Source organism: Anomaloglossus baeobatrachus, chromosome 3 (assembly GCF_048569485.1).
Source record: "Anomaloglossus baeobatrachus isolate aAnoBae1 chromosome 3, aAnoBae1.hap1, whole genome shotgun sequence".
Taxonomy (NCBI): Eukaryota; Metazoa; Chordata; class Amphibia; order Anura; family Aromobatidae; genus Anomaloglossus; species Anomaloglossus baeobatrachus.
In genome coordinates this window covers 545,454-571,301 of record NC_134355.1, presented here as the reverse complement: position 1 = coordinate 571,301, position 25,848 = coordinate 545,454, and the positions used below count along the sequence as shown (strand labels likewise).

At 43.4% G+C, this 25,848-nt stretch overlaps 1 protein-coding gene across 1 annotated transcript in view; it reads right to left on the bottom strand.

Annotated features, from left to right (window-relative positions):
• Window positions 1–25,848, bottom strand: part of GNMT (glycine N-methyltransferase) — a 112,682-nt gene that overhangs the window by 2,927 nt on the left and 83,907 nt on the right. The window contains exons 3-5 of the mRNA XM_075337900.1: window positions 16,090–16,203; window positions 4,063–4,205; window positions 3,874–3,992 (exon numbers count right to left, since the gene is read on the bottom strand). Coding sequence (XP_075194015.1) covers window positions 3,874–3,992; window positions 4,063–4,205; window positions 16,090–16,203 — 376 coding nt within the window. The remainder of the gene's footprint in view (window positions 1–3,873; window positions 3,993–4,062; window positions 4,206–16,089; window positions 16,204–25,848) is intronic.

Here is a 25,848-nt window from a genome sequence, read left to right as displayed (position 1 = left end):
GGTCATTGAGACATTGTATGGACTATCGTCTCCTTAATAAAATCGCTATTAAATATCCATTACCCTTGATGTCAGATCTGTTTTCCAGAGTAAAGGGAACTAAGTGGTTTATGAAACTTGATCTTAGGGGAGTGTATAATCTCATTCGGATAAGGAGGGCGATGAATGGAAGATAGTCTTTAACACCCTGAGGGGCATTTTGAGTACTTAGTAATGCCTTTTGGGCTCACTAATGCCCCCTCCATCTTTCATTCATTCATGAATGATATTTATCGGGAGCTAATAGTAAAAATTCCTGATTGTCTATTTGGATGATATCTTGATTTTTTCTGATGATTGAGATGCTCATGTGCAGCAGGTCTGGAAGGTTTTTCAGATACTTATGGAACATTCATTGTTCGTTAAGGGATTGAAATGTCTCTTTGACGTGCAGAGGGTTTCTTTTTTTGTTTTTTTTGTCACGGGCTTCTATGGAGGTGGATATGGGGTTCAGGCCATTCGACTGGGTTCAGCCAACTTCTTTGAAATCCCTTCAAAAATTTCTGGGTTTTGCCAATTTCTATCGTAAGTTTATAGGTAATTTTTCGAGTGTAGTTAAGCCTTTGACTGATTTGACCAAAAAGGAAGCTGATGTTGAGAATTGGTCTTCATATGCAATTATGGCCTTCCAAGAGCTTAAAAAGAGGTTCACTTCTGTACACAGTCCTGCAGCAACCTGATGTTTCTCTTCCATTTCAAGTGGAGATAGATGTCTCGGAAATTGGAGCAAGAGCCATTTTGTCTCAAATAGATCCTAGCACTTCCAAGCTTAAGCCTTGTGCCTTCTTCTCTCAGAAGCTTTCTCCATCTGAACGAAATTATGATGTTGGTAATTGGGAATTATTGGAAAAAAAGTGAGCCTTTGAGGAATGGAGACACTGGCTGGAGGTGGCGAGACATCAAATTGTGGGGATCACTGATAATAAGAATCAGACCTATCTTGAATCTGCCAAGAGACTGAATCCTAGCCAGGCTGGGAGGGCTCTATTTTTTACACGTTTAAATTTTGTGGTCTCTTTTCTTCCGGGCACTAAGAATATTAAAGCCGATGCTCTCTCTAGGAGTTTCTCTGCTGATTCTCTGGATGTTGTGGAGCCATCTAACATCCTGAATGAAGGTGTAGTCCTATCTGCTATTTCGCCTGATTTAAGGTTAGCACTTCAGAGATTTCAGGGGGACAAACCTGAGAGATGTCCTGATCAATGGAGGACTAGAGTTCTGTCCGAGATTCATTGTTATGTATTGGCTGATCATCCTGGGATTTTTGGCACCAGGGATCTTGTGAGTGGATCTTTTTGGTGGCCTTCGTTGTCTCAAGATGTCAGGAGTTTCGTGCAGTCTTGTAGGTTTTGTTCCAGATCCAAGCCTTGGTGTGCACATTCTAGTGGGTTGTTTCAGTCCCAGGAGAATGCTCAAAGGTTTGCCAACCAACGTAGGAGAGCTGGTCCCTGGTTTAAAGTGGGGGACATGGTTTGGTTGTCCTCCAGGAATGTTCCTGAGAGTTTCCTCACCTAAATTTAAGCCTAGATTTATTGGGCCCTGTATGATTTCAGATTCTTAATCCCGTATTTTTTTGTTTGGCTCTTCCTGAGTCGTTCAAAATTCACAATGTTTTTCATTACTCTTTGTTGAAGAATCATGTGAAGCCAGTAGTTTGTCTTGATAGGCAAAAATTCCAGTATCTTGTTAAGTGGAAGGGTTATGGTCAGGAGGACAATTCTTGGGTCTTTGCCTCTGACATTCACGCTGACAGATTGGTTCATGCCTTCCACCATGTCCATCCTGACAGATCCAGTGGTATTGGTGAAGGGTTGGTGACCCCTCGTCAAGGGGGGTTACTGTTGTAAATGTCATCTGTGTGGGTGCTGTTCTGGAGCTCCCACTGGTGGCCAGGAATGGTAGTGGAGCTGAATCTGAGCCTGTGACTCAGACAGGTGTCAGCGTTAATTGGGTATTGGGGAAGACCTATTGCAGACAAATCAGGTCTATATAGGAGAGCAGTTTTTGCCCTGAGGGCGACGGTTATAATTGTATATTCCTCTGTCTCTGTTCCTGTCTTGGAGATTTGTCCTTCCCTGTATCCCTAAGCAAGATGTCTGCATATAAGTTTCAGTTTTTGCCTTGCTTCCTGGTTTACACCTTAGGGTGTTGCTTTTCTTTGTTTTGCTTTGTATCTGTTTTCTTGCAGGTTAAGTTTTGTTTCAATTTTGTTGTTAGCATGGGGGTTCCCCTTGTGCTAGCTCTCCTGCAGGAAAAGGGATTTTATCCCTGTCAAATTTGATTGTTTGCTCTTCTGTATTTTGTGTGCTTTTGGTATTTTGCCCTCCCATTATTTACAGGAGAACCTGATATAGTGGAAGTGAGGTTGTATGACCTCCAGGGCCATTTTTACTATCAGTAGTTTGGTATTTTTCTACAGGGATTTCGTATCGACCACAATCAGTTCCTTTCCTTTGCTTTGTATCTAGTTAGTCGGGCCTCGCCTTTGCTAAATCTATTTTTCCTGAGTATTGTGTTTTCCTATATCACCATAGTCTTTGTATGTGGGGGGCTATCTACTCCTTTGGGGACTACTCTGAGGCAAGGTAGATTTTCTCATTTCATTCTGTGAGGTGTAGCTAGTTTCTCAGGCTGTGACATGGCATCTAGTATTTTAGGAATGCTCCACGAGTACTTCTAGTGTGGTCTGATAGTCGGGATTGTGGTCAGCCCAGGTTCCAACTACTCCTGTTTTCTTGGTGTTTTTTCACCTATGGGAGTTTTTTGTATTCTTCCATGGTTACCAGATCATAACAGATGAGGGAGCAGGATGACTGCACAGTCACTTCTACATATGAGGGCACAAGATCACTGCACCGTCACTTCTACAGATGAGGGAGCAGGATCACTGAGCTGTCACTTCTACAAATGAGAACACACAGGATCACTGCACTGTTAATTCTGCAGATGAGGGCGAAGGATCACTGCACTGTCACTTCTACAGATGAGAACACACAGAATCATTGCACTGTCACTTCTATAGATGAGGATGCAAAATCACTGCTGTCACTTCTACAGATGAGAGTGCAAAATCACTGCACTGTCACTTTTACAGATGAGGTAGCAGGATCACTGCACTGTCACGTCTTCAGATAAAGGCACATGATCACTGCACTGTCACTTCTATAGATGAGGACACACAGGATCACTACTGTCACTTCTACAGATGATGGCGCAGCATCACTGCACTGTCACTTCTACAGATGAGGATGCAGGATCACTGCACTGTCCCTTCTATAGATGAGGGTACACAGGATCACTGCACTGTCACTTCTACAGATGTGGACATAGGATCACTGCACTGTCACTTCTATAGATGAGGACACACAGGATCACTGCTCTCACTTCTACAGATGAGGGCGCAGCATCACTGCACTGTCACTTCTACAGATGAGGACGCAGGATCACTGCTGTCACTTCTACAGATGAGGACACAGGATCACTGCACTGTCCCTTCTACAGATGAGGGCACACAGGATTACTGCACTGTCACTTCTACAGATGTGAACACAAGAACACTCCACTGTGACTTCTAGAGATGAGGACACAAGAACACTGCACTGTCACTTCTACTGCTCAGGGTGCAGGATCACTGCACTGTCACTTCTACTGAACAGGACGCAGGATCACTGCACTGTCACTTCTACAGATGAGGACGCAGGATCACTGCACTGTCACTTCTACAGATGAGGTGGCAGGAGCACTGGACTGGTACTTTTTGATTGTGAGGGAGCAAGGTGGGACTCATGTCATTCAGTGCATTTATAACAGGAGAGAGGAGGGGGTTTTCTGTACCTCAGTTCTTGCTGTGACTCCCCGGATGCTGGCACTTGAACAGTGTAATCCAATGTCACCATGTGAGGTTTATTATTCACCCAAAGGACGGAGGTGGTGATGTCCTGGGTCAGATCACTCTGTGGAGACATTTGGAGAAATGAACATCTGTCACTGGTCCTGGGGAATTCTGCCCAGAAATGGCCTCACCTTGTAGTAAATGTTCTTGCCTTGAGGGGCACAGCCAGTGTTCAGGATGTAGTCATAATTTCTGTGATCAATGATCAGGATTCCTCCTGGTTTGACCATCGCCGCAATGTTCCGGAGAGCCAACTGCTGGTCACTCTGATCTCCTAATGGGAAAGAAATGGTCATATGTTCAAAGCAACAACTTATGTCCGGATTTATAACCACTGTTCTTTATATGATACAATTCAGTAAATGTTCATGGGAATGGTCTTGTGTGAAAGTGTGCTGGTCAAGGCATACCCAAGATTTGATGCTGCCTGTCACGAACCACCGGGGGGGTCACTCAGAAATCCCCCGCGCTGGCTACCAGTACGTCACAATCGGGGGTAACAAGTGGGGGTCACCCCTCCTTTATACCTCCCGACCGACAGACAGAGCACGTGACGCGCTCTCTAGCGCCCCTCTTATAGTCAGGCCAATTATGGAATTGCCCGACAATAAGCAAGGAGGCCGCTATACTACTTATGCCGATTATTGAAGGGTCCCCGGTGAGAGTAGGGTATATATTCCCCCGACCTCCGCGGGCGGAATATATAAAACCTCCCCGAATCTCACTGGCCTCCCCACAATAATCCTTGGCACAACTCGCTGCCACCAACCGCTTCACGGTAACTATTAGCCGAACACACAGACGTGGGATTCAAGATCGAGATAACAGAACAGCCCAAGATTAATTATATAATTTAATCAGCCTAAAGCACACTAGAAACTACAATATATACAATAGGGAATCTACAGAATATACATAGGTCAGAGTACAGTTACAGATAAAGCATAGTTTACAAACAGGCATACACAGTTCCAGCAGTTACCTTGTGCGTCTGGCCACAGGGGGGCGCTGTAGACCAGATTTCTAGGATCCTTCCCACAGATGTTTCCTACACGTGACCCCCAGCGAAAGAACACTGGAAAATGGCCGAAGTAGGGTTATCAACCTGGGCAAATCCAGGTCCCCTCCTACCTTAGTGACCTCAGAGGGAGCACTGCTCCACCCCTGGCTGGAGTTATGGACAATATCCACAACATGGAATATGGGCCATAACTTTGCCTGGGAGCGTCGTAGGCGGACGCCAACGCTCTCATTGTGACAGTTATGAATTTAGCTACAGAACGAGAGGACTCATGACTTGTCTACTAGTTCCCCATTGGCTGATATCACGCCTGGGGTACTTCCCAATGTCCTACTCCCATAAAAAAGGTGTGCCAGCATCGTCCGCATGCAGAGACACCATTTTTATGGTTGCCATATTTATCGGAAATATGGCTTGCGAGATATGAACCATATTTTACTGGAGTCATTCTGTCTGGATACTTCCAAGCTTGCTAATTAGATAGCAGCCCCTACCACAGGGTCACGGCAGGGAGTCATCCTGTGTCCATTGTTCCCACATCATCTAATCTCCATATCACAGGAGATGGCCATGGAGGTGTAAGTGGAACACAGACCAGTTCCTTTGACACCTATCTGCTAAACAAACCGTTTATCCCTGTGGTAAATTTTCTGATTGAAGGAGTTGTGTGAAGGAAAGGGGGGGTGACACCAGGAGAGGGCTTCCTGACATAACTTGAATATCATGATTTATCGTCATATCTCCGGATTTACCTCACACCTCCCCCCTTTTGAGGGCGCTAGGGGGCAGCACACTCCGGTGTTCCCCCGTGCGCCCGTCCGCGACCTTTCCTTGTCGGGACAGCCCGTCTGCGTTACCGTGGTCACGGCCCCTTTTGTGTCGAATGGTGAAGTTGTATTGCTGGAGCGCCAGGCTCCATCGCAACAACCTGCCATTCGTCCCGGAGACAGTGTGTAACCAGCTGAGGGGATTGTGGTCCGTCTCCACGATGAAGTGGCGCCCGTATAGATAGGGTTGCAGACGCTGCAGTGCCCACACTATGGCCAGGCACTCCTTTTCCATCGTGGAATAGGCCACTTCCCTTGGTAACAGCTTCCTGCTCAGGTACAAGACTGGGTGCTCTTGGCTCGCAGAGTCCACCTGGCTGAGCACCGCACCGAGGCCGAAGTCACTGGCGTCGGTCTGTACTACAAACGGCCGCGTGAAGTCGGCTGCCTGTAGCACGGGCGGGCTGGACAGGGCGTCCTTTAGGGCCCGGAAGGCTGTCTCGCAGTCCATTGTCCAATCGACTGCAGAGGGCAGCTTCTTCTTGGTGAGGTCCGTCAAGGGCTTTGCCAGGCTACTATAGCATGGAACAAACCTCCTATAGTACCCAGCGGTCCCCAAGAAGGACATCACCTGCTTCTTGGTCCTGGGGGTGGGCCAGGATGCGATGGCTTCCACTTTCTCAGGCTCGGGCTTCAGTGTTCTCCCGCCTACCCGGTGACCGAGGTACTGGACCTCGTTCATGGCCAGCTGACACTTTCCCGGCTTGATGGTCAAACCTGCCTGGTGGATCCGCCTGAGCACCTGTGCTAGATGCTCTAGGTGATCTTCCCAGGTGGGACTGAAGACGGCAATGTCATCCAGGTACGCGGCCGCGTACCCTTCAAGTCCCTTGAGCAGGGTGTTGACCATCCGCTGGAAAGTGGCAGGGGCATTCCTCATCCCGAATGGCATCACCGTGGACTCGTACAGTCCAAATGGGGTAATAAAGGCAGAGCGTTCCCTGGCTTTGCGAGTCAGGGGGATCTGCCAATATCCCCGGCTCAGGTCCATGATGGTCAGGTACTGAGCCCCGGCCAACTGATCGAGCAGGTCATCGATGCGTGGCATTGGGTACGCATCGGCGACTGTGACAGCATTGAGCCCCCTGTAGTCCACGCAGAACCGAGTGGTTCGGTCCTTCTTAGGGACGAGGACTACAGGCGAGGCCCAAGCGCTGTTGGATGCCTGGATCACCCCCAGCTTCAGCATCTCGTCAATCTCCTGGCGCATGTGTTGCTGCACCTCCAGGGAAACCCGATATGCTGAACGCCGGATCGGGGGATGATCCCCAGTGTCCACGTGATGGACAGCCAAGTCAGTCCTTCCGGGCTGGTTGGTAAACAATCCCCGGAAGGGGTGTAGGGTGGCCCACAGCTGGGACCGTTGGTCCTCCAAGAGCTGGTGGCCAACCTCCACATCCTCAATGGATCCGCCTGCCCTAACCTGGGCTAGCATATCTAAGAGGGTTTCCGCTTCTCCCTCCTCGGGCAGGTTGCACACGGGGAGCGCACATGCCTCCCGCTCATGATGTGCCTTCATCATGTTCACATGGAAGGGCTTCCGCCTTCCACGGGCAGGGTCCAGGGTGACCAGGTTGTGCAATGTCCTCTGCAGAGCTGTTCTCTGGCGTCGGGCTCTTGGAGGGCTCGTGGACAACCTCCTCATCGTCTCTGGCCTGAGCATCGGCCATTCCTTTGGCTTTGCTCCTGGTGCTCTCAGCCATTGTTGCAGACTTTGGTCACTGACACAGAACTGACACCTGATGCACCCACACACCTTACAGTATCTGCACTCTGACACTCTAGTGTTGGTCTGGTCTGAAGACCCCAGCAGCCACAGCTGCTGCAGGCAGTCTTTAGTGTCTGGGAGTATGGGTCTCACACTCACACACACTATTATCTCGATCCCACCGCTATGCCACCAATATGTCACGAACCACCGGGGGGGTCACTCAGAAATCCCCCGCGCTGGCTACCAGTACGTCACAATCGGGGGGTAACAAGTGGGGGTCACCCCTCCTTTATACCTCCCGACCGACAGACAGAGCACGTGACGCGCTCTCTAGCGCCCCTCTTATAGTCAGGCCAATTATGGAATTGCCCGACAATAAGCAAGGAGGCCGCTATACTACTTATGCAGATTATTGAAGGGTCCCCGGTGAGAGTAGGGTATATATTCCCCCGACCTCCGCGGGCGGAATATATAAAACCTCCCCGAATCTCACTGGCCTCCCCACAATAATCCTTGGCACAACTCGCTGCCACCAACCGCTTCACGGTAACTATTAGCCGAACACACAGACGTGGGATTCAAGATCGAGATAACAGAACAGCCCAAGATTAATTATATAATTTAATCAGCCTAAAGCACACTAGAAACTACAATATATACAATAGGGAATCTACAGAATATACATAGGTCAGAGTACAGTTACAGATAAAGCATGGTTTACAAACAGGCATACACAGTTCCAGCAGTTACCTTGTGCGTCTGGCCACAGGGGGGCGCTGTAGACCAGGTTTCTAGGATCCTTCCCACAGATGTTTCCTACACGTGACCCCCAGCGAAAGAACACTGGAAAATGGCCGAAGTAGGGTTATCAACCTGGGCAAATCCAGGTCCCCTCCTACCTTAGTGACCTCAGAGGGAGCACTGCTCCACCCCTGGCTGGAGTTATGGACAATATCCACAACATGGAATATGGGCCATAACTTTGCCTGGGAGCGTCGTAGGCGGACGCCAACGCTCTCATTGTGACAGTTATGAATTTAGCTACAGAACGAGAGGACTCATGACTTGTCTACTAGTTCCCCATTGGCTGATATCACGCCTGGGGTACTTCCCAATGTCCTACTCCCATAAAAAAGGTGTGCCAGCATCGTCCGCATGCAGAGACACCATTTTTATGGTTGCCATATTTATCGGAAATATGGCTTGCGAGATATGAACCATATTTTACTGGAGTCATTCTGTCTGGATACTTCCAAGCTTGCTAATTAGATAGCAGCCCCTACCACAGGGTCACGGCAGGGAGTCATCCTGTGTCCATTGTTCCCACATCATCTAATCTCCATATCACAGGAGATGGCCATGGAGGTGTAAGTGGAACACAGACCAGTTCCTTTGACACCTATCTGCTAAACAAACCGTTTATCCCTGTGGTAAATTTTCTGATTGAAGGAGTTGTGTGAAGGAAAGGGGGGGTGACACCAGGAGAGGGCTTCCTGACATAACTTGAATATCATGATTTATCGTCATATCTCCGGATTTACCTCACACTGCCGGTGAAGGGATCATCAAGAGCGGACGTGAGCAGCTCCCGGAGAGCAGATATTGCTGGTGAATGGATTCCTGAGACTAGACGTTGCCAGTGAATGGATTTCTGAGAGCAGATGTTGCTGGTAGGTGGATCACCGAAAACACAATTTGCAAGTGAACAGATTCCTGAAATAGGAGTGGGATGGACTGAGTGGATACATGAACTGAGTGAGATCCTTGGGCTTTGCATGGAGTAGTTTCATATTCAGATGCTATTCTGTGATAAATTCTGTTAAATGGTATTTTGGCCATGAAAGCCTTGTATTTATGGCTCTATCACATCTCTATAGTGTGACTAAGGCTGCGTACACACATCAGTTTTTTGCCATCAGGCGCAATCCAGCAGAAACATGAAAAAACGCATCCGGCGTCTGTTGACGCAGGATGCGTTTTTTCCCCCACAGACTTCTCTTAGCGCCGGATTGCGCCGGATGGCCTTGCGTCCCATCTGGCTTTCACCGGATACGGCAAACGTTGAGGTGAACGTTTTTGTGTCCGGCAAAAAAAACAGATCACGCCAGATCCGGCGCTGTACGGCGTATTTTATAATGGGAGCCTACGGCGTCATCTGTCATATGCCGGAAGCCGGCGCCGTTTCCGTTTTTTGTTTCTGGGCATGCCCAGACAGTGTGTAAATAGTCTCTCTCTCTCTGTCGGTCGGTCTCTCTCTCTGTCGGTCAGTCTCTCCCTCCCTCCTTTATACTGGTTATTACAGAGCTCTTGCTCATTGTCTACTACCAGCGCATGCGCTTGTCTTTTTTTCCCATGTTCATGAACCCGAATTACCCTGTCCTCAGTTAACATACAGTACGATACAGCTTACTTTCCATTCCGGCAGTGTTCTGAGCCATAAGTTGCACACGATATTGTGCCATGAATATAATTTTATTAAAAAGATCCCCTCTTTTCTTTTTTTTCTCTTTTCTTTTTGTCTTTGTATGATGATTCTTGTCTTCACCTTCTCTTTTCTTGTTTCACATACATAAACATCACACATGCTGGTCACACACCCCTCACTCACACCTTTCTGAGCACGTAACATGTAGAACTGTTTGCAGATGTGAGTTCTAGACTCATTCTGTACACTTAATTCAAATCCCCTTCTACATATATATATATATATATATATATACATATATATTTTTTACACATTCAATGCACACACGTCTTTGTCATAATAGATTTTATTATATTTTTTTCTATGACTCTAATTTATAGTAAAGCGGTCCTGGTGGACATGTTTTATTATTCATGAATATGAGTGCATTACGTCTCATCAGATTGAAATGTATAATTTCCCGGTGTTTTTTTTTCTTGATGAGCACATTGGGAGCTTGCTATTTCTTTGGGGACTGCTCCGAGGCAAGTTAGAATTCTTCATTTCTATCTTTGAAGTGCCGCAAGTTTCTCCGGCAGTGACGAGGTGTCTAGGTGTGTTAGGAACATCCCACTGCTACTTCTATTGTTGTTAGATAGATAGGGGATTGCGGTCAGCTCAGTTGATAACTACTCTTGTGGTTTTGTTTTTCCTTGATTAATGGGATTTTTTGTGATCGTCCACGGTTACCAGATCATAACATTTACCTCGACATAGAACAGTCGGTGAGTTGTTATGATCCCCTTGTTAGAGCTCATCAAATTGTTTAATGTAGGTGCTCTGTTCTGCATATTAATATCAAGTGTTATCCTGTCATTATAGCTAATATGTATTTGCCATGTAGTGCATTTACCCTGCATGTCCTGTATCAAATAGAATGCTATGTATCTCAGATATGTTGATTGTTGCACTTTCATTTATTTCTTGTAGTTTTACACTGATCTCATCAATAAAAGTTGTAAAGGACCCCCAGCGTCCGAGTGAATGCACCAATGGGAAAGAGTTTAGCTGTCTCAACTCATTCTTCTAAAGCACAGATTGAGGGTGCCAGAACACGTCTATCGTAATCAAAACGTTAATGTAAGGCACTGTCCTCTGACCAACAACTTGTGTGATTCACTTCCTGCAGTAGCAGTCATTTAGTCACTTCCCAGTGACCTGGGTATGGCACCACACGTCTAACAGGATCATGAGGTAAGGTTCTGTTCTCTAACCATTAAGTTGTCTGCTTCATTTCCGGCAACAGCAGCCATTTAGTCACTCAAATGTGTAAGTTACTCACAAGGTAAGGCACTGCCCTCTAGCCAGTATGTGGTCTGCTTCACTTCCTGCCACCTTCCATCGGTGGTTCATAGTACTTCTCCTGGTATCCTCATGCCGCGCCCTTTACTAAGGTTTGGGGCATGTATGTGTTTAAGTCCATAGGTTGATAATTACATTTCCTCTCTTCCAGACAGAGATCAGATTTTCTCCAGTCCCTTCACAGACAACGGATGAAGCACCAACTATTTTCTCCCTCTCGGAACCGGTTCTGGGCTATTAAGAACTAGGCACAAGATCTTCCGATAAGCATCGATACTATGGAGGACCAGTTTCACCAACGGAATTGCAGTTTCCTAATGGCTCAGTCATTAGGCTCATTCCTTTCCATCTGTCCGGGCCAACTGAAGCTACAAAGCTGTTCTGTCTGTCCTCTCTCCGCAGCAGAATTCTTCGGGGAGCCTCGAATGTACACGCGACTCAGTATTTCCGATGTTAACCTGATTCTCTCTCATCTTCGACACTCAACACCACTGCGAGTGGTCCATTTCCGGCTTGCCGGTTTTCTCTAGCATCATGGACATGACCTCATTGAGTATCAGGCCGTTAAATGTTCTCATCGCCCCTGTCCCTGGTCTGCCTCCCACTACGTCACTTATAGCTATTCTAGATTTAACTTGCAGGTCGCCTAATTCTCCACCCTGCCATATTCTACGAGCAGTTCCCACCACTTGGGCTCAGACGTACTCGTGTATACCTGCGCTTCTCAAGTGGAGTCTCTGCAAGATCATTTAACCTAACATATTCTCAGGCATTTTTTCCTCTTCGCCGCCACTTCTGGATTTGACGTCAAGCCCTGTTTTCTCAACAGTTTTCCAGTTAGCCTGCTACCTTTTCCAAGATAGGTGTCGCTCCTCTGGTTGGATAGCATTTATATCAGCGATATAGGCCCTTCTTCGAGTCCCTTTTAGATGGGTTATCTTCTCCTAATCTGGGTCTTACAGCCCAGGTCACGTGATCATTTTCAGTCATAGGTTCTTTTTCCTCCATAGTGGGTTCTCTTTCTCAAAGCTCACTTCGATGTCCCCTCATTTGAGCCGCATCTCCCCAAGATTCAAGCTCCCACACCTTTTCAGCTATCTAGTACCTATCTAGCACCTTCACATCCAGAGTACGGGATCTCCCAGTGACACGCCATCATAGATGCCCACTCCTTTCTCCTTCTATCACCTCATAGTGGAAGCAGGTATTTGGCTTTACTTAGGTTCCATAAACCACTCATTTTCCAGCGGACGTCTCAGATGTTCCTGTCCTCTTCTAAACACAGGGGAATTATCTCCTGTTTCCTTACCCTGCCTGCAGGCTGTTCCCCTGTCCACTAGGGTAAGATCACTACCCTCTAATTCTGTGGGATGGACAGGTCAAGTCCCCCTATGGCAGAGTCTTCATTACTCACTTCTTGGGTATCTAGACTCTTCTCTCAACCCACCTTTCCTCTACCTTCTAATGCAGTTGGTTTCCCTTTTAGTCACTCTGCAGCAGCAAATAGCCACGGCTCTGTTGGCCTCCATTTGTCCGGCACCCTAGCTCTTCCTTCATTCTTACACGCTCTCAAATAAAGTACCATGGCTAGTTAGTCCGCTTATCTTGGCCTCGACCTGTTGTCGACAGTCTCCTTAGATTCTCAGCTTCTTTGGGCGCATATTCCACAGGAGATAGAGCATTTTCCCTGGTTCTCCTACTCCTTCTTCTAGGATTTATCATCTTCGGATGCGTAATCCAATAGTGGTTCACTACTTTCTCTAGTACTCTGACTCTCTTACCCTAAATTTAGAGTCCCCCCAGGCTTAGCCACTGGGCATCTCTCTTCAGTCGCTCAGCTGTTTTTTACTTACCTAACAAATTACTTTTCAGGGTATTCACGGTGCCCATCTTCTTACCCTTTTTCACCAACAGTCCACTCCTAGCCAGGAAGCAGTTCTTTACAGTGTCTAGCGACAGGTTCTGGTCACGGAATCTCGTCCCTGCTAATCCTGTTTTTGAGTCCTCTTCCCATCCTTGGGGACTGCTTTAGGACATCCCATGGTTTCATTTGTCCCCCAATGATGCAATAGAGAAAAGAAGATTTTGGGTACTCACCGTAAAATCTCTTTCTCAGAGCCTTCATTGGGGGACACAACACCTGTCTTTTTCTTAATACTTTCCGGTCTGTTCCTGGATTCAGGTTCTCCTCCTACTGGTTTTACACTAACTGATCACCTCAGCTCCGGTCAGTGGGTGTATACTGCTGGGGAGGAGCCAACTTTTTCTATAGCATAGTGTCAGCCTCCTAGAGCCAGCAGCATACACCCATGGTTTTCTGTGTCCCCCAATGAAGGCTACGAGAAAGAGATTTTATGGTGAGTACCCAAAATCATCTTTTTCTGTATTATACAAAACACAACTTCACATCTGCTCCAAAAAGGCATCAAATAAGGGGAAAAAGACAGAAAAAAATCAATAATCAGAGAGGATTGTTATTGTGTAGATTGGTGAGGACACCTGCAGAAAACAAAACACAGGATTTATGCAGCATGTCAACATGGCTTTACAGACATGGAAAAGCAACAAAGTCATGTAATGACGCTACATAAGGATGAGAATATTCTGGCTGCTAAGACTATGAATGATGAACAAAAAATAAATCCCCAGGTGCCAACTAGAGATGAGCCGGACTGCAGCAACCCTGGAAAATCAAAAGCCACAGAGGATGCTAGAAGGTAAGAGATGCACGGTCCCCGTCCAGCTGCTGGGGACACCAAAAGGTGAGAGATTCACGGTCTCCATCCAACCGCCAGGAACGCCGGAAGGTAAGAGATTCACGGCCTTCATCCAACCGCCAGGAACACTGGAAGGTGAGAGATTCATGGCCTCCATCCAGCCACCACGAACGCCGGAAGGTGAGAAATTGACGACCTCCGTCCAGCTGCTTTGGGCACAGAGAGTGGAGAGATCCATGGTCTCCAACCAGCCGTCGGGGATATCAGAAAGGGGGAAAGAGATTCATGGCCTCTTTCCAGCAACCAGGGACGCCAGAAGGGGAGAGATTCACGGCCTCTTTCCAGCCACCAGGGACACCGAAAGGTGAGACAGTCACAGTCTCAAACCAGACACCGGGGACACCGGAAGGGGTGGAAGGGGAGAGATTCACGGCCTCTTTCCAGTTGCCAGGGATGCCAGAGTGGGAGAGATTCACAGCCTGTTTTCAACCACCGGGGAAGCTGGAAGGTAACAGATTTGTGACCTCTGTCCGGCCGGTGGAAGAGAAGACAAATGCAGTTTCCTGTCCAGCCACCAGGGACCATGGACGTGGACTGGAGTCCTGTGAATCAATCACTAATTTCTTCTACCAACAATCCTGGAATCAGCAGGAAAGTCCCAGATTTAGATCAGTGTCCTGTAGTCTTAGGCATCTGCTGAATGTTCATCACTGTCACCGCCCCTCAAGAAATCCACTGGGGTGCAGTACATGTGTAGTGCCCCTGAACCCCTCAGGACACTACTAGGTACTGCATCCTGACAAAGATGCAGGGCCTACCCCCAGGGACCTGGAAGAGCAATGCCGGTACCACCTAAACACATAACATCCCCAGTTTCCCACTCCCAAATAGAGATGACTGACTAGTCGATGACCCAATGGAAGGCACCCAGAGGTGGAGCCAGTCCAGTCCACTAGCCGACAACCAGGGGGAAGGGGACAGACACTCAGAGAGTAGAGAGTAGGGAGTCCAGTAGTGACAGTCAAAGGGGACAGACATGTCTCCAGACAGGGTTGTGTAGCAGTGACCTAGGTGGCGTAGGAGAGTGGTTGCCAGGGAGAGTACATCCAGGTACCCCTGGAATCAGAGCACCGACGGGGCACAGGGCCCTAAGTCAGGCGACAGCTTCAGGCAGCCTGACAAATACCTGCACAGTGAGGGGACCTTCACGGATCCCACTGACTCAAGAATCCAGGGGCACCAGCACTAAAGATTGAGCCACGGACCAGAAGAGAACACCGACCCTACAGGGTTCGCACTGCCCACTTTATGGACGGGAGACTTCCAACAGACAGTAAGGGACCCACAAACGCTCCAAGCTATGGGGTCCCACCAACCAGTGAAAGGTGCCGGGGAAAAAGACTACCAGGTCACCACACCGGAACTGGGACAAAAGGGACCAGGGGTCTGAACCAGCTGTTCTCAGTGCCTCAGCTCAACACCACCGCGAGTAAAAACAGAAGTTGCGCTGAATCCCCATCGTGTGGTCTCCCTTCTTTTTGCGCCAGATCCTACCATTCACTCCCTGGGGCCTGGCCCTACTTGAGGAGGGCCTACCATCAAAGCTGCCATCACCATCAGCTCCAGTGGCAACAGACTGTGCAGCGGCGGTTCCATCACCATAACTGCAACCGGCAAGTGGTGTCACGATATAAATCTTTAATCCCCTGTATATAATCCCCTTTAAAAAGCGACCCCCAGGGTCACAGAACCAGGAATCGGCCATTAGACAACCATGACACAGCATCCCCGTACATAAACGGCCCGAGTACCCCATAGCCCTGGGTGACACACATGTGCCACATAATTTGTCCCTCTTTCGGTTTCTCCAAAGTTGGGAGTTATGCTTGTTTAGTGCAGCAGCGCATGCACATAGTGAACCAGCAGGTGTGCACAGTTCAGGATAAGGTTTCAGGTCATAAATGGTGTAGGTCAGGAGATGCACGGTCAGGCAGCGAATATAAGCACTGTATAGCAGTCAGTGTTCATCTGTCACATGGTTGAACCCGAAGAAGACCATCACCAGCTCTGTACACTGGATGTAAGCATTGTGTGTGTGCAGGGAGGGCAGAGTTACCTTTAAAATCTGGCAGATGTGCAAAGGAATTCCCCAGGCAAATGACAGCATCAAATCCCATTCCGGGCCGAGGGATGTCCTGATCCAGAGACAGCCAGTTACCTTCCTCAATGACTGCAAGATGAGAAAATCAGCATGAGAGATTTTATACACCCAATATCATCTACCACAATTATCTGTTGAGTCAAGCTCTCAATCGCCAAAGTTGTCGTCATCATCATCATCCAAACGTCTGACCTGCCCCACTATCAGTCACTCACACGCAATCAATGAACACACATACTCAGCATGGCAGCGCACTGCGGTGAATTAGCACACATACTCGGCATGGCAGAACACCACAATGAATTAATACATGAAATATTGATGTAACCATTAAAAACATAAAGCACTTAGTGATTTTTGATCAAACAGCATAAAAGCCTCCGACCACGTTAAGGTGCGACGAAATATGCACAATCCCTAAACACTAATGTACGACCTCTCCAAGTGCAAAACCAGGCCTGACCTGAATGAGGAGCCAGAAGTGAACCAGGCAGAGCGTGAACTTAAAACCTTGTGTAAGAAAGATGGTTAATAATGGTGCTGAGCCCTGAAGGGGGCCACTCCCCAATATGTACATTAACAAAAGAAAAAATATAAGACCCCCACAATTTTATATGTATAGGTCTGTATATTGGCCACATAGCCAATTTGTACACTTCTACATTCAAGTTCAATGCAAAAGGTGTGCGGGTTATTGTAATAAGTATTGAACGTCATCAATTTTCTAAATGAATATATTTCTAAAGCTGCTTTTGACAAGAATCTCTCACCAGATGTCAGTAACAACCCATCCAATTCTCACAGGCAAATAAATCACACCAGAGATGTCCATTAATTTATGCTATTTTTAATAATGAGAAATGACAGAGGAAAAAGTATTGAACACAGTAAGGAAGAGAAATGCAAGAAGCCCTGGAAAGTCCTGACACCAGCTAAATGTATCAGTAACTAGAAGTAATCCTGCCACTTCATGAAAAATAATATCAGCTGGTTCAACTGATGGCCGATGTCTCATTAGCAAGATGTCACACAACAAAACATCTCATGGTGGGTAAAACGAGTCAGCTGACTCATGACCTTCACAACCTTATTGTTGCAAAACATATTGATGACATTGGTTCCAGCAGAAATTCTAACTACTGAAGGTTCCAGTAAGGCCATCTGGGGCCAGAATTCAGAAATGGAAAGAACATCATTTCACCATTAACCATCCACAACCAGGTGCTTCCCACAAAGTTTCAGAGAGAAGAGTAAAAATAATCAGAAGAGTTGTCCAAAAGCCAAGGACACCTGTGGTGAGCTACAGAAAGACCTGCAATCAGCAGGTACAATTGTTTCACAGAAAACGATAAGTAATGTGCTCCCCCTCCATGGCCTGTATACACTCCCCTTCCATGGCCTTTATGCGCTCCCCCTCTGTGGCCTGTATGCGCTAACCCTCTGTGGCCTGTATGCGCTAACCCTCTGTGGCCTGTATGCGCTAACCCTCCGTGGCCTCTATGCACTCCCCCGCCATGCCCTGTGTGCACTCACCCTCCATGGCCTGTATGCACTCCCTCCTCCATGGCCTGTAAGCGCGCCCCCTCCATGGTCTGTATTCGCTCCCCCTCCATGGTCTGTATGCACTCCCACTCCATGGTCTATATGCTCTCCATTCATGGCCTGTATGCACTCCCTCTCCATGGCCTGTATGCACTCCCCCTCCATTGCCTGTATGCACAATCACCACACAAGACTACATTGCTGAGCAAAAGGCAGGTTCAAGAGCTTTTAAAGTTTGCTCATAATATTTAGACAAGCCTGGGAAAATATAGTCTAGTTAGAAGAGACCAACATTGAATTCTTTGGAGGTCACAATACACACCATGTTTGGAGGCTGTAAAAAGTTCTCATTTATTAAATAATTTATAATATAAGACATCCAGATAATAGATCTATAGAAGGCAGAATCTATCGATAAAATCACTTGAAATAAAGGTATCTGTATTGAATAAAGATAGATGCTGACATTGAATATAAATAGGCTATCTGGAACTTTCCAGAGGAGAGGATTACATCATGTATAACATGCGTTCAGAAGAATATCCCTATATGGATTGGGACAGTTGTATATCAAATGACACGGTGGGAGGGGGTCGCTCGCTCACACTTGCACATGTCGAAGCTGAGCCAGGATCCATTCATCCATCCACCCAAGATGAAGTAACACATGCTGTCAAGGCCTACAGCATATCATCCTTGCCGTCCATTCAGGAACTAAGGAAAGATGGATGAAGATTTCTATTGATTTAGTATGGGCTAATTATCGAACTCTTTACGTAAGCTAACAAAGAATACTATTTTTTCCTTTTCTGTAAATGAACTGTAACTTTATATTTTGGCAACCCTTTTTACTAATATAAAATACATCTATTTATTTTTACATTTTGAAGTCCATTTTTCATGCGCCTTATCACGTATTTGAAGAAAAATATATTTAAGGGATATATTTTTAACATTTGGTGAGCCAGTCATTCTTGATTTTTTTCTTATTTTTTGTACTTATTCCTTCACGTTGCACAACGGGGGACAGCAGTAATGGATATCTCTTGCAAAGTATCAGGAATTGACAATTTATAAAAATCACGCAGGACCTAAAAAAATACGGATAAGTTTCAAGTCGCATGAATGTTTTTAAATGAACTTTGAAGAGTTTGCAAAGCCACAGAAGATCATCCTTTGATGTGTCTTTGAAGTATAAAGAATAAGTCGGTCCATAAAGTATTGGACGTGCTGAACGAGGTGAATCCAGTCTCAGGGGGATCGTCCATTCACGGTTGGGTCATTCCAGGTAAGAAAATGGATTTTATCTCTTCTTACTCTAATCAAAGTAAATTACAGTTCACATACTCAGATATTTCTAATGTAGAGAAGCTCTGGGTAAGCCTTTATGGGAAATGTGAACTTGAGAATTCAAGTGTAGAATGTGCAATGTCTTTTAATAGAGACAAATAGAAAATCAGGAATGTCTGTCATTTAGTCCATGAATTTCACAAGTTAGTGTTAGAAAAATTTAAAGATGGTGGAAACGAACAACCTGAATATTCAGAAAATGATTTTGACTGTAATCAAGATGGCCGCAGACATGTGCTGTCTATTGAAGGTGACCTTGAGGACACCGGAAAAGAAGCAGAAAATTACATAGAGAAGCCAAAAGGGGGTGGAATCTGAGAAGGAAATGACAAAGAGGAGCCAGAAGGGGGAGCAGCCAGAGTAGGAGACGTGCAGAGGGGAGTCAGAGAAAATGGCGATGGTCAGTTTCTAAAAATAGAACAGACTAAGTTAGGAATTAAACTTAGAAAAAATCTTTTAGATATATGCAAATTAATTCCTGCATATGATCCCAAGATACATGTGTGCAGAAATTCAGAAATATTTGAAAGTTTTGTTGAAAAGTTCAATTTAACCAATAGTGAGAAAACTCAGATATTCCATATGTGGATACCACAAAAAAATTTCAGACAGCTGGCATTAAAAAAATGTCTTCTGACAATGAGACATTTGATTGTCCAAATGATGACATCACTAGATTGAAAAATCTTATCTTTTGTGAAAGACATGAAGCTAGTCCAAATTATGAGATGTTGAAGGAATTACAAATTGAACAGAATGAAAGTACGTTCTCATTTATGTCCGTTTTTGAACGTTTATATAGGGCAGTCATTCCAAATGTCAGATTACATTCTTTAATTTACACATTCATAAGGAAATTTAATTTCCTTGATGATACAACCTGTACTATTGCATTAAAGAAAAAGAACCTATTCGATTGTGCGCAATTTATCGATTTTGTTAGAAATCACCAAATTCAATCAAAACAAAAATTAATTAATGCCGTAAAACCAAACCCAAAAAAGGTGAAATTTTATGACAAACCAACATTGTCTCCCAGATCCAAATATTCCTGTGACAATATTTATGAAATTCGTAGGAAATTGCATGTAGATTACAAATCATACAATCCACAATTATCTAAAAATCCTTTTTCACAGAAAAAAAACCCTCTTTCATTGTCTCCAATGAAGAAGAAAATTGTCACAAGATCTGATACTGATGATCTCAGACAAATTATTTTTAAAAGCTTTGAAAGACAAAAACAGGTGATGGATTCTCCTGAGATGTCTTGTGCAAATCCTCTCCCCTTGTCACTATTGAGAAGAATGTCTTCCAGGGAACTTGACACCCAGGGAAAGCTGGTGCGTCCTCGAGACATTCTTTCTCATTTAAAGGAAACAGTTGGGTTACAAGATTTTTTCAAAAATCCCAAAATGGTCTTAATAGATCGGATCTTTGAAGAAAAAAGGTTGGTCTTCAGTTTGGGTAGAAGGGGATTTATGAATTAATAAAATATGGTGATTTGTATTTTGATATTCATAATTATTCATATACAGTGAATATATGCATTACATGTTTTTATATTATATATATATATATATATATATATATATATATATATATATATATATATATATATATATGTGTGTGTAGGTGAATATATATATATATATATATATATATATATATATATATATATATATATATATATATATATAATTATATATAATATGTTCATATAGCATATTATATATTTAAAAGTAGTGATAGTAAAATCAAAGTTATATTTTCATTTAGTTAAATGATAGTTTAATTTTATAAATTAATAATTTGATCTCTGTATATGAATAATAATATTTAAAATTAAATAATAAGAAAAGTATTACTTATTTTAAGTGTTTCATTTTTATTATAAATATGATAATAATTGTATTCTTTTATTTCCCTCAGAATTTTTCAGTAAAGCAGATTGATGAAGTATTACATTTTTATTTATAAATTTATTCTTATCCTCAAACAGGTAATATATATCTTATATTGTGTAAGGCTAATCGAGAAAGCATGTTAAATAATTATTGTTATTTTCTCAGGAGGAAGATCATTTGGTTTTAACATTTTTCTTTTAGGAATATGAATACATATATCTTCTTTAGTGATATTTTGGAATGTAACTAATATGTGTAATCTGAGGTTTTTGGAGTGGAATGCTTACATTTGCTCGCCTTGTTGGAATGTTTTTTGTATTTAACCAAAAGCATGTGACTTTAAATACTGAGCTAATAAAAATAAAAGTGACTGTCTTGTCCTAGGCCAAACATACAGTGTGTGACTATCAAAGGTACCTGTTAGTATATGGGATAAATAAAATGTAATTATTTGTATATTTCAAGAAGTACTTCAAATTAGTATCATATTTTTGAAATGCGCATAGAAAAATTGAAAATCAAAAGGGGATATGTGTTTGTCAATGTCTTTTATGTGGAGAATCCTGTATCTACAGGTGAGGCAGTTTAATTGACTGAACAGCTGTTGACTGAAATTCTATCCAGAGAAGTTTTTGGAGCTTCAAAAAGAAAGAAAAAAAATGGAACATTTTTTTAACTTTGAGGTAATAATATATATATATATATATATATATATATATACAGTGCCAACAAGTAGTATTCAACCCCCTGCAGATTTAGCAGGTTTACACATTCGGAATTAACTTGGCATTGTGACATTTGGACTGTAGATCAGCCTGGAAGTGTGAAATGCACTGCAGCAAAAAAGAATGTTATTTCTTTTTTTTTTTTTTTAAATTGTGAAAAGTTTATTCAGGAGGGTCATTTATTATTCAACCCCTCAAACCACAAGAATTCTGTTTGGTTCCCCTAAAGTATTAAGAAGTATTTCAGGCACAAAGAACAATGAGCTTCACATATTTGGATTAATTATCTCTTTTTCCAGCCTTTTCTGACTAATTAAGACCCTCCCCAAACTTGTGAACAGCACTCATACTTGGTCAACATGGGAAAGACAAAAGGAGCATTCCAAGGCCATCAGAGACAAGATCGTGGACGGTCACAAGGCTGGCAAGGGGTACAAATCCCTTTCCAAGGAGTTGGGCCTACCTGTCTCTACTGTTGGGAGCACCATCCGGAAGTGGAAGGCTTATGGAACTACTGTTAGCCTTCCATGGCCTGGACAGCCTTTGAAAGTTTCCACCCGTGCCGAGGCCAGGCTTGTCCAAAGAGTCAAGGCTAACCCAAGGACAACAAGGAAGGAGCTCCGGGAAGATCTCATGGCAGTGGGGACATTGGTTTCAGTCAATACCATAAGTAACGTACTCCACCGCAATGGTCTCCGTTCCAGACGAGCCCGTAAGGTACCTTTACTTTCAAAGCGTCATGTCAAGGCTCATCTACAGTTTGCTCATGATCACTTGGAGGACTCTGAGACAGACTGGTTCAAGGTTCTCTGGTCTGATGAGACCAAGATCGAGATCTTTGGTGCCAACCACACACGTGACGTTTGGAGACTGGATGGCACTGCATACGACCCCAAGAATACCATCCCTACAGTCAAGCATGGTGGTGGCAGCATTATGCTGTGGGGCAGTTTCTCAGCCAAGGGGCCTGGCCATCTGGTCCGCATCCATGGGTAGATGGATAGCACGGCCTACCTGGAGATTTTGGCCAAGAACCTCCGCTCCTCCATCAAGGATCTTAAGATGGGTCGTCATTTCATCTTCCAACAACACAACGACCCAAAGCACACAGCCAAGAAAACCAAGGCCTGGTTCAAGAGGGAAAAAATCAAGGTGTTGCAGTGGCCTAGTGTGAAGATGTAATTTACCCTCTCACTGTATATGCTGTGATACTATGTCATGATATGTATATTTCCCTGGTTGTATTAGTTGTAATTCATGTATTTCCTTGGGGGAGCTACTGGTCTCAATGTGTCTCTCTCATACAATTGTAGTCTTGGCATCTAATGTGATTATGTAAATAGCCTGTCCTCTTCTTTCCAGAGTTATGTATCTAATCTGTAATTGCATTGGCCAGTGAAGGAATAGTCATTGTTCTTTACAGCAGGGGATCCCTTAATCTACTGTGGCTGGCAGACATATTGGAGCCCTGTGATGGACCAAACCATTGATGATAGGATGTGTGACCCCTACCCCCTGAACAAACATGGTGGGCTGGTCAAGCAGCCCAGACAATGCATTTCCCTTTTTGTAACTTCAGAGTGAGCTGAAACTTGAAGAGAGCAGGAGCCCCAGCCTGGGTGGCTGTGGACACGGATGGAGCTAGGCCTGTGTGGCGGCCCGTGGGATTGTGTGGAACTCTTTGGACTACTGTAAGGACGATTGCTTTGTTATCCGGTCCGAGGATTGTCGGGAAGGGCCCCCGAATCTGTTTTACGTGGACTTATCGTGTGCTGTTCCAGTGTTCTTGTGAATAAACCTGTTGGATCGTCCCTCGGCCTCGTCCATCCTTTGCTCTGTTGTACACCCCCGTCACACCTAGTCAGTCTCCTGACCTTAACCCAATTGAAAACTTGTGGAAGGAGCTCAAGATTAAAGTCCACATGAGACACCCAAAGAACCTAGATAACTTGGAGAAGATCTGCATGGAGGAGTGGGCCAAGATAACTCCAGAGACCTGTGCCAGCCTGATCAGGTCTTATAAAAGACGATTATTAGCTGTAATTGCAAACAAGGATTATTCCACAAAATATTAAACCTAGGGGTTGAATAATAATTGACCCACACTTTTATGTTGAAAATTTATTAAAATTTAACTGAGCAACATAACTTGTTGGTTTGTAAGATTTATGCATCTGTTCATAAATCCTGCTCTTGTTTGAAGTTTGCAGGCTCTAACCTATTTGCATCTTATCAAACCTGCTAAATCTGCAGGGGGTTGAATACTACTTGTAGGCACTGAATGTATATATTATTTAGAATAAAATAAGTTTAGCCTACATAAGTATTAATAAGGAAGAAATTTATACAGAATATATCTTATTCATAGACATATTTCTTTAGTATAGATGTGTTAGGACTCATATCAAAGGTTTACTCTGAAGAATCACATTCTAGAATAAGTATTTTTTTAATGTCTTGACTTTTATACAGTTTGTGTTACTTATTTTACTGATACACAGATTGGTAATCATTTTCTTTTCAAATATGGTCTTGAAGATATACAACACAATTTAATTTAAATTTAATCTTGATATATTAATTTTTTCATAACATCATATTTCATGATATTAAAAGAAAAAGGATTGGTCCTAATTACATATTTATATTTGATTAATATACGTGACTGTCTACACAAAGTTTTAATAATCAACATTAATCAAGTACAAAGAAAAATTATTGGGAATAAAATAAAAAATGGAAGTATGGTAATCACACTGCATTTATATACTAAAGAAGAGTATTCAATGTTACATGAATAAATTATTTCTATAGGTTAATGATATGACAGGTATGGAAATCATATAAGATACTGGTAATATTAAGGTTATGTGTCATTAAGGACATAAGTGTCATATACATAGAAGGCCTTATTTTTCTTCCGATTTTCATTTTTCCTTTTTATTCTTTATTCCTAATTTTTATTTTAATTATTTTTATTCAATATTTAAATTTGTAATCAAAATTTTAATTCTACAATTTTTATTTTTCCTTTTAATTTGTAATATCTCAATTGAGAAAACACTTTAATATTTAGTTAAGTAATATCTAATATTAGAATATTACTTTATTAAATATGAATCACATTAAAAGGAAAAGTCTCAATTTTTGGAAAAAAGAACACTTTATTCATTGATATATTAATTAATTTACTTCCTAGTAATACATTATTCTTACATTAGTATTTTAACACAATAAGGATGAAATATTGGTTATAGTTACACATTTTCTTATATAGTAGGTTATTTAATAAATAATAGACAAATCAAATAAATTAGAGTAATAAAGATGGAAGATCAAGGTACATCTAGGTTTACCTTCCTATATTAAAATATTAGATTTTTAATCAATAATAATAATGAGTAATATGTTTTGATGGAATCATCCAGTCTTTTCTAAAAGGTTATTTGCTTTGGTTTAACATTTTATAATGATCTAACTAAATAAGCCACATTGTTGCCTTTTAAATTTATAATATGATACATGTTATAGGTACATATTATATTATTTCATATATCGGATTCAATTTTAGTTATAGTCAAACACATTGCCACCTATGGATTGGAAAGGTAATTACACCAATGATAATAAAGGGTATTACATGAAAATATTATCATTTATACCATTATACAGTATTATCTCATCATTCTAAGTATCAATTATATTAATACTTTTACGATAATAATAATGACGGTATTATAGTATTAGAGTTATGATATGCTGTGACATTTATTAGTGGTAGTAGCATTACCATATTTGGTATCTAGATTAGGGAATGAAGTCTTCAATCAAGATTACAGAAAGATAAAAGACTTTTATTAATTTTTAAAGTCAAAAGGGATTCCACAAAAAGTTGCAAAAGCTGATATCCAAAAGTCCAAAAGGTAACATCTCAAATAAGACTGTGTTAATTACAGTACACTTACCACTTCTGGACTGCAGCCGGACGGTGATCTTATGATGCCAGGATGGACAATGTTGCAACCCTGACATGTTCTGTGCATTAAGACCTCACCACAGTTACCAAGGAGAATACGAAAGTGTTAAAGTTAACCCCTGTCATGCTGACCAAGAACGTCTCATCACCTGTTCCAGGAATGACAACAGGCAGCACAGAGGATAAAGGTGACTAATGTAAATTACACTGCACA